At 41.3% G+C, this 16,771-nt stretch overlaps 2 protein-coding genes across 2 annotated transcripts in view; both read left to right on the top strand.

Annotated features, from left to right (window-relative positions):
• Positions 1–3,992, top strand: part of LOC109924350 (anion exchange protein 2) — a 68,988-nt gene extending 64,996 nt beyond the window's left edge. The window contains exon 19 of the mRNA XM_048595552.1: positions 1–3,992. This exon is cut by the window's left edge and continues 2,623 nt beyond it. The gene's annotated coding sequence lies outside the window, so the exon portion shown is untranslated.
• The window catches only part of LOC125480951 (mitochondrial potassium channel ATP-binding subunit-like), a 32,768-nt gene continuing 16,237 nt past the window's right edge, over positions 241–16,771 (top strand). Inside the window, exon 1 of the mRNA XM_048596208.1 lies at positions 241–311. Coding sequence (XP_048452165.1) covers positions 241–311 — 71 coding nt within the window. The remainder of the gene's footprint in view (positions 312–16,771) is intronic.

Genomic DNA, 16,771 nt, shown 5'->3' with positions numbered 1-16,771 from the left:
GGGGTGGGTCTGTCTCTGTATAACACTGGGGTACAGTATTGGTGGGGACGGGTCTGTCGCTGTATAACACTGGGGTACAGTGCTGGTGGGGACGGGTCTGTCGTTGTATAACACTGGGGTACAGTATTGGTGGGGGTGGGTCTGTCACTGTATAACACTGGGGTACTGTACATGAACAACCAACAACTCTGTGTAGCAGTACCTATTTGCTTGGCATGGGTTTTGTGTGTCTCCAAAACGATGGAGCTGATCCATGAAATCAGCGCTTGGCTGTTCAGGTTTGATGTCAGGGAGCAACTGTTCAACAAAAGGCAAGATAATCTGGACCCCTCTCCACCAAACAGCTGAATATCGGATCTCACTAACGGTGGGATTATGGAACCTGGACAGGTAATTGGAGTCAGGGTTCGAATGGCAGTATGGGTTTGATGGGCTGAATGTCAGGAGGAGTCTCTGCTGGGTCCTGGGAGAGACTTCTAAGCAATAACCAAGCCTCAAACAGACCAAGTAACAATAACTAGCTTCAGGAGAGGGAGTCATAAAGACATTTATGTCATAAAATCTCACTGGAGCAATTCAGTCAGCCTGATTCTCTTGGCAGTCTCCGTAGCAAGTTTATTTCCTCAAATGCCCATCCGGTTTCTTTTTCAAATCCGATTCCAAGACTACCACCCTCGTGTTCCAGATCATTATGCTCACTGTGTGAAAAAAATTTCCATTTCTTCTGCATCTCTTGCTCAAACCCTGAATTCTTTATCCTTTTACTCATAAGACCTAGTAGCAACAGTAGGCGATTCAGCCCGAGTCTGCTGCACCACTCAATAATGTTATGGCTGGTCTGATGATACTCAACTCCACATTCCTAACTTGTCCTCATAACCTTTGACTCCCTTAACTGATAAAAATCTGTCCATCTCAGTCTTAATGACCCAGTCTCAATAGCCCTCTAATAACCAATTCCACAGATTCACAACCATTGGAGAGAGAAAAAAAATTCCTCCTCACCTCTGTTTTAAATGTGCAGCCTCTTATTCTGACACTGTGGTTCTAGACAGTCCCAGAACAGGAAACAACCTTTCCACATAGGGTCATACAGCACAAAAACAGACCCTTTGGTCCAACTCGTCCGTGCTGACAGACATCCCATTCTGAACTTGTCCCGTTTGCCAGCATTTGGCTCATATCCCTCAGAACCCTTCCCATTCATATACCCATTCGGATGCCATTTAAATGTTGTAATTGTACCAGCCTCTACCACTTTCTCTGGCAGCTCATTCCATACATGCACCATCCTCAGCAAGAAATATTTACCCCTCAGATCCTTTTTAAATCTTTCCTCTCTCATCTTAACCATATGCCCTCTATTTTTGGACTCCCCACCCTGGAGAAAAGACCTTGGCTATTCACCCTATCCGTGACCCTCATGATTTTAAAACCTCTAAAAGGACACCCCTCAGCCTCCAATACTCCAGGGATAAAAGCCCCAGCCTAAACACCCTCTACTTATAGCTCAAATCCTCCAGTCCTGGCAACATCCTTGTAAATCTTCTCTGCACCCTCTCAAGTTTAACAATATACTTACTATAGAAGGGTGACCAGAATTGTACGCAATATTCTAAAAGTGGACTCACTGTACAGCTGCAAAATGACATCCCTACTCAGTGCTCTGGCCAATGAAGGCAAGCAGGACTAGCACCTTCTTCACCACCCTGTCTCCCTGTGATGCCACTTTCAAGGAACTATGCAAGTGGACCCCTGGGTCTCCTTGTTTAGCAAAGCACCCCAGAGCCCTACCATTCACTGTAGAAGTCCTGCCCTGCTTTGTCTTACCAAAACGTAACAGCTCCCATTTATCTAAATTAAACTCTATCTGCTCATTGGTCCATCAAGGTCTCATTGTACTCTGTGATGATCATCTTCACTGTCCACTACACCACCTATTTTGGTGTCATCTGCAAACTTCCTGACGACATGAATAAGAAAGGTTTGGAGGGATATGGACAGGTGGGACTAGTTTAGTTTGAGTACACAGTCAGCATGGACTGGTTGGTCTGAAGGGCTTGTTTCCATGCTCTATGCCTATGACTATGACATCAACCCTGATTCTAAGAACCTTGTATGTTTCAGTAAAGTTGCTTCTCATTCTTTAATATCCCAACATGTCCAGTCTTTTTATTATTAGCTAATAAATCCTTGTGTACCTTATCCAAACCTTTCATAATCCTGTCAACCTCAATGAAATCTCTGCTCAATCTCCTTTGTGTCCAGGAGTTCTAGCAGCAGCTTGTTGTCAACTCCCTGTCCAAGCTTTTCTGCTAAACATAAATTTGGTTTCTCTCCCATCTGGTTCACTAATGTCTTCAGGGAAGGAAATGTGGCATTCCTCACCTGTTCTGGCCTACATGTGATTCCAGGCCCAAAGCAATATGGTTGACACTCAACTGCCCTCTGAGATGGCCTAGCAAATTACTCACTTCAAGGGCAATTAGGAACAGGCAATAAATGCTGACCAGCCAATCATACCCACGTCCTATAAGTGAATAAAAAAAGAAGTTGCAGCAAGACCTGATTATTTCCAATAACTTCCACTTTTATCTATTTTGATGCTTAGTTCTGGGTGAAGAGTTTGATTCAGTGGCTCTGGTCCACCTAGATATGCTTCTGTCCTCCCTTCCTTGGGTTCTGGCCTCTTGTGATTCTTGTTCTAATCAAAAATACCTTTTGACAGTTTGGGCCTCAAGTTCAGCAGTTCCCACCTAAAATCTCTGCCTCACTTTCAAGATGCTGCTTAAAACCTACCTCTTTCTCGAAGTTTCAAATACCTCCCACTTTGGCCTGGCATCTGTTTTACTGCATATGTTGTATTGTGTCATTTTTTTTTGCAGGCGTTATATAAGTACAAGTTTGTGAACTGGATTTGTTATGATTCCTGTGCCTTCTTTCAGTTCCTATGGAAAGTCATTTCTGTACCACTGTTATTTTCATAACTGATTACATACCCTAGGATCCAATATTTCATTCATTTTATGGCTAACACAAACAGGTGAACATCCAATCTCCATCCTGGATTAGTCTGACTTTGTGAGCAGGAAGGGGTGAAGCCCAGGAGTCAGTGCTGAGGGAGTGCCGCACATTTGCAGGGTCGGTGTTGAAGGAGCGCTGCACTGTCGGAGGGTCAGAGCCAGGGGAGCGCCGCATTATTGGAGGGTCAGTGCCAAGGGAGCGCCGCACTGCCGGAGGGTCAGTGCCGAGGGAGCGCTGCACTGCTGGAGGGTCGGTGTTGAAAGAGCGCTGCACTGTTGGAGGGTCAGAGCCAGGGGAGCGCCGCACTGCCGGAGGGTCAGTGCTGAGGGAGCGCCACACTGCCAGAGGGTCAGTGCTGAGGGAGCGCCGCACTGCCGGAGGATCAGTGCTGAGGGAGCACCACACTGTCGGAGGGTCAGTGCCGGGGAAGCACTGCAGTTTCTTAAAGTCCATACTGATGGAGGACCACATTGTCGGACCATTAGTACTCAGTAGGCAGTAGACTGCTGGGGCTCAATACTGAAGGGGCTGCACTATCGGAGGTGGTGACTTACAATTTCAATGAAAGACCAGTAAATTCAGAGAAGAGGCTCAAATTCATTCTGCATCTGTCATCACTGAAGCAGGTTATTCTGTTGTTATTATAATAATGCTGCTGAGAACATTCTGCGTGCACATTGTCTGCTATGTTATCCAGACGACAACACAGTCTGCAGTTCAAAACTACTTCCTTTACTATAACTCGCCTCGGGTCATCCTGAGCTTGTGAAATCATTAAAGGAATACCAATCTTTTTTTCATCTCTGTTGGAGATCATTGACTGACAGCTCTCCTCAGCAAATGGACAACAGCTGCAAGGATCAGGTCATGAGATACAAGACTGATTCTGTTTCAGATTCCTGCTCAAACTGTTGTCAGAACGTACCAGATACTCGGATTGTAATTAATAAATTATCTGTGAAAGTCAATATTTGTCACTTGTCTACTCTGTCCAAATATTAATGTGAAGTGAAAGTGTGATAAGTTGATAATCCGATGCCTTATCCAATTCCCCAACATGCATTCTTCAGGAAGGTTTTTGACTTCATTTACAGAGTCTTGTTGTGAAGTTGGGTAGAGTGCTTGTGGATTGGGAGGCAAGAAGTTAGAATTTGGTGCTTGTAAAATGCTAGGGGGGGAGGAAGCATTGTGTAGTCCCTTTAAAAGATGATGTGCTTTTTCTGTGCTTAGAGATTTAAATTGGATGTATATGGGCAGCAGTTGAAAGTTTGCAAGTACCCAGAGAGCGCCCAAATTGAAACATTTGTATCTAAAAGCCATACAGTTAGCAAGCCAAGCGTCAGTCTTGTTTTGTTACCAAAACAAGAAGGTTTGAATTTAGCCAATCAATTTGTACCAGGCACTTAGATACCAAAAACTAATTAAGTTTAAATTTAAATTAAGTTTTCTGAAGAAGGGTCTAGGCCCGAAACGTCAGCCTTCCTGCTCCTCTGATGCTGCTTGGCCTGCTGTGTTCATCCAGCTCTACACCTTGTTATCTCAGATTCTCCAGCGTCTGCAGTTCCTACTATCTCTAAGTTTAAATCTGATGGTTTTGACCAATCCAAATTGTAAGAAATTGATATGTCATCAAGGGTATAAAAGGAGAGGGCAGTTGGACAAAGACAGGAGAATTAATTGCCATCTGCCAGAGCTAACAGCTCTCAGCTCTCAGCTCTCAAGACAGAATCACTGGCTTTCACAGTCTTCTGTAAGTCTTCGAGAAAGCACCATCTAAATCAAAGGTACCAACAGCCCAACTAGTTAATATTCCTGACAGAACATATGACAAGAGAAGGCACTGAACATTCTGGAAGGCACAACCTAGCTGTAATTTTGAGAGACTGCATTCTTTATTTTATATAAATGGAACTTGTACTTATTGGAATAGCATACCATTAGAATCTTGTTTTATTCAGGAATAGTTAGTAGTTAGGGGGTTATTCAGTTTGATGAATTGTTACTTATTGACTGTAAAGTGAGTGTCAGGGACTTGTTTTATTTAACCACTAGAAGTTGCTGAGAAGCAGGTTACACTACTTTTCACATTCCTTTTAACAGATTGTAAGGCGAGGTGCTCCTCTTTGGGTGTTTCTGTTTTAGTTCTCGGGGGAAGTGGGGGTCAACCTCCACTTTGTAACAGAATGGGGGCTCATGTCTGGGATTTGAACAGATTTGAATGGATTTGGACGGATCTGAACCGATTTGGACAGGTTTGAACAGATTTGGAATACGAAAGGTATCAGAAAATTTAAACAGACTTGGAGATTAGTGTCCTAGATCTTTAAATAAAACTTAAGTGAGAAGTGGAAAATATGTTTAATTTTTGCTTCTTGGTTATATCAAGAGTGGGGAAATGGCTCTTAACATAGCTAAAGGTTTTGGGGGTCGGAGATGCTTCCCAAATTTGCCAAGAAAGTTTAGAAAGACAGAGAAAAGGGACACTTTTAGAATTAGCGGACAGGCTAGAATTGGGTTTAACTAGGGATAAGAAGAAAGCTGAAATTGTAACGGAGTTACATTTAGGTATATCAGAGTCAGGTGCAGTGGAGTTAGAAAAAATGAAATTGCAAATAAGACAACTGGAGTTAGAAGAAAAAGAAAAGGAAAGAATTGCCATGGCAGCAGAGAAATAAAAGGAAAGAATCACTCTGACAGAAAAGAAAGGGAAAGAAAAGCCAGAGCAGAAAGCAAAGAAAAAGAAACAATGTTCGAATTGGAAAAGATGAAGCAGCTTGAACGTGAAAAAGAGAGAGAGTTTGAACTTCGAAAGTTTACAAGTAGACAGGAAAGTCAATTTAAATGGATGGAGATGAAGGTAGGCTTAGGAGGAGAGTGATGATGAGCAAACCCATCATAGCCAAATTCTTCATAGGGATATATATAAATATGTCAAAACATTACCAAAATTCAAAGAACATGTAGAAGCTCTTTTTCACTTTCTTTGAGAAATTGGCTAAATAGATGAAATGGCCAGAGAGTGTGTGGGTAATGTTAATTCAGACCAAGTTGGTAGGCAGGGCTAGTGAGGTGTTTGCAGAGGTATCAGGAGAATGTGAAGAAGTAAAACAAGCTATTTGGAGTGCCTGCAAATTGGTACTAGAAAGATATAGTCAATGGTTCAGAAATGTAAGAAAGGAACCAGGTCACACGTATATTGAGTTTGGAAGGATTAAACAGACATAATGAGGCTCTTAGAGATATCATTCTGCTAGAGAAGTTTAAAAACTCACTTCCAGAAGTGGTAAGAACTCATGTTGAGGAACAGAAAGTTAAAACAAGAAGAAGAGCTAGAGATGGTTGATGAATACGCATTTGTGCATAAATCAAAATCTAGGCTCTGACAGCAATTTCATTCCGTGAGGGATAGAAATTGGGAAAGAGGGAGATCCTTCAATGAAAAACAAAAATTAGATCACACTGGGAACAGCTCACCACATGCGAAAAAAGAAACCCAAGAAGGTGGAAAAGATGTGAAAGACCTCAAATGTTTTCACTGCAATAAGATAGGACACACAAAGTCACAGTGCTGGTGGGTTAAGGCAGGCACTGGGGAAAAGAATGTGGTAAAAGAGGCTAAACCAGTGGGATTAATTGAGGTTGTGAAGGAAATCGCAAGAGAAGTGAAGGAGCTGCAGGAGAGTGCACAGCCTAGTCCAGGGTTGTACAGTAAGACAGTGCCCAATCTTTTCAAAGACTTCACCTGTGTGGGTAAGATTTATTCAGATAGAACAGGGGAAGTAGGTAAAGAAATTAAAATATTGAGAGATATAGCAGCTAGTCAGTCTCTAATAGTAAAAGATGAAAGTTTTTGTACTCCTGAAATATTGCACGAGAGAGTGGTAATTTGTGGAATAAATGTAGACAGACAAGGCTAGAAAGTCCAATAAAGATTGGGGAAGTGATGCTGGGAGTGATGAAAAAACTGGCTATTCCAGGAATACAGTTTGTTCTTGGAAACGATACAGCTGATCACAGGTGGGAGTGATGCCTATTGTAGTGGAAAAGCCAAAAAGAAAACCAGGGAACTGAAGAGTTAAAAGAAAAATACCCTGGAATTTTTCCAGACTTGTAGTGACAAGATCCCACAGCCATAGGTTAAAACAAGAAGGGAAAACAAAAGAGAAAGATGAAGGAGTTGGGGTCCAGTTACCTGAAACACTCTGAGGAGATGGTAAAGTAAAAACCTAAGCAGGTACAGGATCAGGCAGAGGTGTTTAGTTCTGAAAGATCATTGGACCTACAACAAAAAGATGAGACAATATGTATATAATAAAGCCTACTCAAAAGGAATCAGACTGTATTCCAGAATGCTATTACCTTAAGGATAAAATCTTAAGGCAGAAATGGAGACCTTGGCAGGTTAGGGCAGAGGAGAAATGGGCGGATGTTGACCAGATTGTGTTACCAGTAGAATACAGACAAGAAGTATTGAGGGTAGCACATGAATTACCTGTAGGAGGTCATCTAGGAGTGAAGAAGACTCAGGCTAAAATACAGAAGCATTTTTATTGGCTTGGATTACACAAAGATGTGGTTGGATTTTGCTGTACCTGTGATACGTGTCAGATGGTAGGAAAGCCATAGGCAGTAGTAAAACTGTCTTTGATGCCCATTCCCACATTTAAAGAACCTTTCACGGGGGTTATGATTGATTGTGTAGTCCCTTTCCCAAAAACCAACAGTGTAAACCAGTACTTGCTAACCATTATGGATGTGTCTACCAGGTTTCTGGAGGCAATTCCATTATGAAATGTCATGGCAAAAAAAGGTTGTGGATGAGTTGCTTACTTTCTTTACCGGTTATAGACTACCTAGGGAGATTCAGTCAGACCATGAGTCTAATTTTACTGCCAAATTATTTAAGGAGATCATGGATAGTTTAGGCGTTAAGCAGTTTAAATCAAGTGTATACCATCCTAAATCCCAGGAAGCATTGGAAAGGTGGTATTAGACATTAAAGACAATGTTGCAGGCTTATTGCCAGGATTACCCAAATGATTAGGATAAAAGCTTCCCATTTATTTTATTTGCTATTAGAAATAATCCAAATGAATCGACTCAGTTTACTCCACTTGCATTGATATTCAGACACAAGAGGGCCTTTAAAATTAGGAACAAAAACAAAATTGCTGGAAAAGCTCAGCAGGTCTGGCAGCATCTGTGGAGGAGAAAAATGAGTTAACGTTTTGGGTCCGGTGAACCTTCCTCAGAACGGTTCTGAGGAAGGGTCACCGGACCCGAAACGTTGACTCTGTTTTCTCCTCCACAGATGCTGCTGGACCTACTGAGCTTTTCCAGCAACTTTGTTTTTGTTCCTGATTTACAGCATCTGCAGTTCTTTTGGCCTTTAAAATTAATTCAGGAAAAGTTGATAAGTCCGAAGTCAGAGATCTCACAGTTAGATTATGTAGCTGAGGTGGGTGAAAGATTAAACAGAGTAGGTGAATTAGCTAGACAACATTTGAAGGTGGCACAACACATATGAAACAACAAGCAGATAATCTAAAATTCGTACATTTGTCCGTGAGGATAAAGTGTTGGTGCTGTTACCAGGGGTAGGAAATCCCTTCAAAGCAAGGTTTAGTGGTCCCTATCAGATTGAGAAGAAGTTAAATCAGATGAATTATCTGGTAAAGATGCCAGATAGGAAACAATTTATCATGTATGTCATGTGAACATGCTGAAATGTTGTTATGATGGAAAGGGAACCAGAGAAACAGATATTAGTTACTGCTGCTCAGAGTGCGGAATCAAATCCAGATGATTTGGATTTTGAGGTACCTCAGAATAAAAGAATAATGAGGAAGGCCTTAAAGTGTGGGATCGGGTAGTGAGCTGTCTGTGCCAGGAACAGAGAACTGAATTGAAAGACTTGTTACAGTGCTATGAGGACATATGTAGAAATAGAATGGGGAGGACTAACACCATAATACATGAGGTTGACATAGGGAATGCTGTTCCAATAAAACAAGACACCTAGAGGCTTAATCCTCCCAAAGCAGCGCAGGTTCAGAAGTGAAACCGATGCTCCAAGAAGACATCCCCTTCAGGGATCAGTGCTGGGAACACCTCAAATTTTGCAAATGATACCCAGTTTGGGTTGGAGGGTAAACTGTGCCGAAGATGCAGAGATCCTTCATCATGTTTAATGTTTTAACAAAGATCTATAGCTTGGGTTGCAGTTGGAGTTGTTGGTTGGTTCGCCGAGCTGACTGGTTTTCATGCAAACATTTCGTCTCCCTTCTAGGTGACATTGTCAGTGCAGTGTAGCCTCCTTTGGACCTCTGATGTTCTATCTTCCTCCGAATTTATATGGTCTGGTCTGTCATGGTGGGCAGTCTTGTTTCTGTTTTTGTACTGTAGGGGTATGTAGATGGTAATTGCATTGGTGATTGAAAACCTCTCGTGCTTGTCTTTGTCTCGCTTGTCCTAGTACTGTAACTTTGTCCCAGTTAAATTGATGTCTTTCTATGTTCCATACCCACAAAGAGCAGGACAAATGTGACATACAAAATACCATGCAACAACTGTGAGAAACACTACATAGGACAGATGGGCAGGAAACTCACCACCAGCATACATGAACATCAGCTCGCAGCAAAACAGCACGACCAACTCTCCCTCATTTCAATACACTCCGACATAGAAGGACATCAGTTAGACTGGGACAAAGTTACAGTACTGGAACAAGCGAGACAAAGACATGCATGAGAATTCCTGGAGGCCTGGTTTTCAACCACCAATGCAATTAACAAACTTGTTGAAATAGACCCCATCTACATACCACTATGGTACAAAACTGGAAACAAGACTGCCCACCATGATAGACCAGACCATATAAATTCAGAGCGGGACACAGCAACAGTGCTTCAACAGAGGCTACACAACACTGATGATGTCACCTAGAAGGGACATGAAACATTTGCATGAAAACCAGTCAGCTCGGCAAACTAACCAACAACTCCATCTTTCAGCATGATCTGGACAGGTTGGGTGAGTTGGCAAATCAATGGCAGATGCAGTATAATTTGGGTAAATGAGAGGTTATTCACTTTGGAAGCAAAAGCAAGCAGGGACATTACTACCTGAATGGCTGTAAATTGGGAGAGGGGGAGTGTGCAGTGGGACCTGGGTGTCCTTGTGCACCAGTTGCTGAAGGTAAGCATGCAGGTGCAGCAGGTGGTAAAGAAGGCAAATTGTATACTGGCCTCGATTGTGAGAGGTCAAATGGCCTCCTCCTATTCCCATCTTCCATGTTTCTGTTTCTAGAGTCGAGTGAAAATGAGTGAAGATCGGTGGTCGTGTTGGTTCCCAAACCTGATGGTACTCCATGATTCTGTGTAGATTATTGGAAGGTCAATGCCATGACTAAATCTGATTCATACCCAATTGGAATGAAAAATGCACCAGCCGCTTTTCAAAGACTTATGGAGAGAGTTGTTGCAGGACTGGCTAACTGTGCCACCCACATAAATGACTTTGTGATCTTTAGCCATTTGTGGAAAGATCATATGCAGCATTTGGTAGTGCTCTTTCAGAGACTATGAAAGGCAAAGTTGGTCATAGACCTGGCAAAAGCAGAATTCACAAAGGCAGAAGTGACATTCTTAGGACACAACATCAGACATGGACTGATGGCACCGAGGAACGAAGGCCATCGAGGAATTTCCAAGACCATCCTCGAAGAAGGAAGTGCTACGAAGTGCTATTTTTAGGAATGAGCGGATTCTACAGGAAGTTAGTACCAAATTTTAGCAGCATGGTGCCACTGCTGATGGATTTGTTAAAGAAGAACACGAAATTTCGGTGGACAGAATAATGCCAGGAAGCATTTGAGAATTTAAAAGCAGTGTTAACCACCGCACCGGTTTTAGCCATGCCAAATTTTTTGAAACCCTTCAGAATCACCATAGACACAACCAATGTAGGTATTGGAGCTGTGTTGTTACAGGAGGATGATTGTGGAATTGAAAAGCCAATCGGTTATTTTCAAAAAAACTCAATATCCACTAGAAAAATTATTCGACCATTGAAAAAGAGTTATTGGATTTGGTAATGGCCTTACAACATTTTAATATTTACGTTGCAAACAATGCATTAGAGACAATTGTGTATACCAATCACAATCCTTTGACATTTCTGGAAAGATTTAAGGACAAGAATACCAGATTATTTCATTGACTCTTATGTTACAAGCATTTAATCTACAGATTGTACACGTTGTGGGTTGTGAAAATATTATCGCAGATAATTTATCGCAAGTTTAAAAAAAAGGTTAAAAACGATAGAAACAGTAGTGTTCTGTATATATATATTACATATATATAGAATTTGTATAAAATGTGTAACTTTAGATTAATGAGATATGGATCTAGCAATAATGGAGTTAAGGTTTAAAAAAATGAAGCCATCTGTGCATAATGATGGTTTGTTCTTTTCTTAAGAGGGGAGATGTTGCAAAGTTGGGTAAAATGCTTGTAGATTGGGAGGCAGAAAGTTAGAATTTGGTGTTTGTAAAATGCTGGAGGGAAAGCATCGCGTGGACCCTTTAAAACATGATGTGCTTTTTTTAGAGATGTATGTCTATGAGCAGCAGTTGAAAGTTTGCAAGTACACAGATAGCACCCAAATTGAAACATTGGTTTTGCAAGACCATACAGTTAGCAGGCCAAGCAGCAGTTTTGTTTTGTTACCAAAACAACAAGTTTTGAATTTAGCCAATCAATTTGAACCAGGCAGTTAGATACCAAAAATTGATTAAATTTAAATCTGATGGTTTTGACAACCTGGGACCAATCCTATTGTAAGAAATTGACATGTCATCAATAGTATAAAAGGAGAGGGCAGTTGGACAAAGACGGGAGAGTTAACTGCCAAATGCCAGAGTTAACAGCTCTCGGCTCGCAAGAGAGAATCACTGGCTCTCACAGTCTTCTCTAAGACTTAGAGAAAGCACCACCTAAATTAAAGGTACCAATGGCCCAACTAGTTAATATTCCTGACAGAGCATTCAATGGAGATGGCACCAAACATTCCAGAAGACACGCAACCTAGCTGTAATTTCAAGAGATTACATTCTCTTTTTTATTTTATATAAGTGGGATTTGTATTTATTGGAATAGCATACCATTAGAATCTTGTTTTATTTGGGAATGGTTAGTAGTTAGAAGGGGTTTATTCAGTTTATTAATAGTTTAGCTACTTTGTTCACTGTTAGAGTTAGATAAATAAATTGTTACTTGTTGATTGTGAAGTGAGTGTTTTATTTAACCACTAGAAGTTGCTGAGAAACAGGTTACACCACTTTTCGCACTTCTTTTTAACAGATTATAGAACGAGGTGTTCCTCTTTGGATATTTCAGTTTTAGTTCTTGGGGGGAGGGGTCAACCTCTGTTTTATAACAATCTTCACGAATTACTTGGTTCAAATGTGCCAAGTAATATAAAATTAATGTTCAATGGCAGTGCTGTCCCTAGTAAACTGAAACCCCCCTCATGTTGTGCTGTGATTGACAATGAATGAACCATAAAAGTCCTGTCCACTGCCTTCAAAGCACAACTGTAGAACCTGATGGGATACTCTCTGAATGCTGCTTCAGCAACACTCAAGAAGCTCACATTTCTATTGCAGGAAGCCATCCACAAACATTCATTCCTTCCACCACTAGTGCATGAGTGAATATAGAAATATGAGGGTAGAACAGATGAATGTGTGGCTGGAGAGTTGGTGCAGGAGGGAAATCTTTTGATTCCTCAAACATTGGGACAAGTTCTGTCAGTGGTGGGACCTGCAGTACCTAGACAGTTTGCACCTCAACTTACTGTCCCTGGTGCAATTTGTTTGAGCTACCAGGGAATGTCTAAAATAACTGGGATAGGAACTGGTTTGCCACATATAGTATATACAAGATACTGCTAAAGGAACCTTGGCAGTGTATCTTTCAAACACACCATAACTTTTGTCACATAGAAGGACAAGGGCAGCAAATACATGGGAACACTACTACCTACAGGTTTCCCTTCAAGCCACTCACCATCCTGACTTGGAAATATATCGCCATTCCTTCAGTAAAAAGTCCTGAAACTCCCTCCATAATGGCTTCGTAGTTGTACCTATAGGTCAAAATCCTGTAGCTCACCACCACTTTCTCCAGGTAGCCTTGCCAGTGACTGCCATATCCTGAGAATTAATTTTTATTAAATCATGCTGTATGTGGGATTGTACACATTATATTTGATCAGATTGTGTTATGGGCATTGTATATACCATAAGGCATTATACAAAAGTAGTTAAACCATAAACAGATTATGCCTAAATGCAGCAGGACCTGGACCAGTGGCAAGCTACATTCATGCCACACAAGTGCAATGACCATCTCCAATAATGGAGAATCTAGTCATTGTCCCTTGATAGTCAATGGTATCACCAATATAACATGGGTACTGTATTGCTAAATTGTTTCCCATTGGCAGTAGCTTTGCTAGGTGATGAAACCAGAACAATCTGAGCATCTCACATGACTCCTTCAATGGCAGCTTTTGAACCTGCAACCGCTGGAAGGACAAGAGTAAGAGATATATGGGAACACACCACCAGCAAGTTCCTCTCCAAGTAACTCACTATCCTGATTTGGAAATATATCACCATTACTTCAGTGTTGCTGGGTCAAATTCCTGGAACTCCTTCCCAAACAGCATTGTGAGTGTACTAACACTATGCAGCAGTTCAAAAAGGCAGCTTGCAATGGGCAATAAATGTTGGTCCAGCCAGCGATACCCTCATCCCATGAATGAATATAAAAGTATTTACTAGAACATTGTTACACAGATATTTTCCAGTCTATATATACAATAAATATATGAATGATATATACACCTTACAAGAAATTATATGTGCAATATTATTGATCTGATCGTAGGAAGTAGATGTCACTGGCAAGGGCTGCAGTAATTGCCTGTCCCTGATTGCTAATGAACTGAGTACCTTGCTGGGCTATTTCACATAGACCTCATTTCTCTGGGTTTGGAGTCACATTCAGGTCAAACCAGGTAAGGATGGCAGATTTCTTTCCTAAAGGCCATTTGTGAACCAGATGACTTTTTACATCAGTCAACAATAATCTTTCAGTCACCATTAGAACAGCTTTTTATTCCAGATTTTTATTAATTGTAAATTTCACCATCTGCCCATGTTGGGATTTGAATCCATATCTCCCAGAACACTAACGTGGGGTTCTGGATTACTAGTCCACTGAAATTAGTGATGGATTATAGTTCTACTGTTCACACTGGTGATGATGCCTGCTGGTGATGATGGTTTCTAGGCACTGTATATAATTTAGACATAATTACAAACATTGTGTGTAAGCATACTGTGGATTACACAGATAACAAATTGTTCTACTCGAGTAATAATGAGATGTAAAATTAAGATAGATTTACATTATGGGCTAGACAATATAGAAATAAGAGGATGCAACAGATCAATGTGTAGCTGTAGAAATGATGAAGGAGGCACAGGTTCTGTGGAAAGTGACACTTACACAGATCAGACAGCTTGCACTTAAACAGAGTCAGACTCATATCATGGCAGGGCATTTGCCAGTGCTACTGGGAAGGGTTTATTCTTGGCACAAGCTGGGAACCAGAATATTGGATGAGAAAGGAGAATGCAGCTGCACAAAGGATTGGGGGAGAATTCAAGAAGGTATTTCACATTACCCTGCTTAATAACATCAGAGGTGTGGTGTTGGGGTAGTACATTAGCATGAATAGAGGATTGGTGAACAAATAGAAAACAGAGAGCTGGAATAAAGGGGCATTTTCATGATGGCAAACTGTAACTATCAGAGTGCCACAGGAATCAGAGCTGGGGCCACAATTATTTACAATATTTATGTCTTTGATGAGGAAAGTGAATATACTGTTGCCAAGTTGGCGAATGACACAAAAAATATGTAGGAAGGCAAGTTAATAGGATGACTTAAAGAGTCTACAGAGGGATAGATGGGTTGTGAGTGAGCAAAACTTGGCCAAATGAATATAATGTGGGGAAATGTGAGGTGATGCACTTTGGCAGGAAGAGTAGTGGAGCTGAATATTACTTAAATGGAGAAAAGACTGCAGAAAGCTACAGAACAGAAGGATTTGGGAGCCCTTGCGTGAAACCATTGTTAATTGTCAGAAAAAAATCTGATTCGCTAATATCCTTTAGGGAAGAAAACTGCTTTCCTTACCCTGTCTGGCCTAGATGTGAATCCAGACCGCTGCAATGTGATTGACTCAACTGTTCTCTGGGCAAATAAGATGGGAAATCAATGCTGGGTTCTAGTAGTGGTGGCCACATCCTGTAAATAAGTAAGAAAAACAGAATGTTGGCCTTTATTTCAAAAGGAATGGCGAATCAACAGCAGGAATACTGTAAAAGTTTGGTTCCCTTGTCTAATGAAAGATATACTGGCATTGGAGGCAGTCCAAAGAAGGTTCACTTGACTAATGGAGGTATGGACAGATTGTTTTATGAGGAGAGGTTGGGTCAATTGGGCCTGCACACATTGGAACTTAGAAGAATTACAGGCAATTTTATTCAGACATACAAGATTATTTGAGGAGAGAAAAATACCAAGAACTGTGGATGGTGGAAATCTGAAACCAAAACAAAAACTGCTGCAGAAACACAGCAGGCCTGACAGCATCTGTGGAGAGAAAGCAGATTAATATTTTGGGTCCAGTGACCCTTCTTCAGAAGACCAGAGCCATTGGACCTGAAATATTAACTCTGCTTTCTGTCCATACATTCTGTCAGACCATATAAGACACTTAGAGGACTGGATAGTGTAGATGTGGAAAGGTTGTTTCCCTTTGTGGGAGAGTTTAGGATTAGCGGGCATAATCTCAGGATAAAGGGTTGCCCAGTTAAGACAGAGATGAGGAGGAATTTCTTCTGTCAGAGGGGACTGAATTTATGGTATTTTTCTGTTATAGACTTTTAATCAGAAAGGAAATCACAGGGTATGGGGAAAGGCAGGAAAGTGGAGTTGAGGATTGTCAGATCAGCCATGATTTCATTGAATCGTGGAGCACATTTGAAGGGCCAAATGGCCTAGTTTTACTCATAACTCCTGCAGTCTTATACAAGATAGCAATAGATTAAAGCATTGGGTGTGATTAGAAAAAGAGAGAATGCATTGAGTATGAATGCAGTTTCAAGGGCATGAGCCTTAGTGGGAAGTGATAACGTTTGGAGGGTTTTTTTTATTCATGAGACATAGCCATCGCTGGCTGGGCCCAGCATTTATTGCCTGTCCCTAGGTGCCCATGAGAAAGAGGTGGTGAGCTGACTTCTTGAACCACTGCAGTGCATGTTCTCTAGGTACATCCAAATATCTTTAAGGAGGGAATTCCAGCGACACTTACCCAGCAAGGAACAGTGATATATTTCCAAGTCCTTTACTTTATTCTTTATTCATTCACAGGATGAGGGCATTGCTGGCTAGGGCAGCATTTATTGCCCATCCCAAATTGCCCAGAGGGCAGTTCAGAGTCAACCACATTGCTGTAGGTCTGGAGTCACGTGTAGGCCAGACCAGGTAAGGATGGCAGCTTCCTTCCCTAAAGGACATTAGTGAACCAGATGGGTTTTTCCGACAATCAACAATGGATTCATGGTCATCATTAGATTCTTAATTCCAGATATTTTATTGAA

Source organism: Rhincodon typus, chromosome 4 (genome assembly GCF_021869965.1).
Source record: "Rhincodon typus isolate 14 chromosome 4, sRhiTyp1.1, whole genome shotgun sequence".
NCBI lineage: Eukaryota > Metazoa > Chordata > Chondrichthyes > Orectolobiformes > Rhincodontidae > Rhincodon > Rhincodon typus.
The sequence above is the reverse complement of the archived record's forward strand: the minus strand, read 5'-3'. Positions and strand labels throughout refer to the sequence as shown.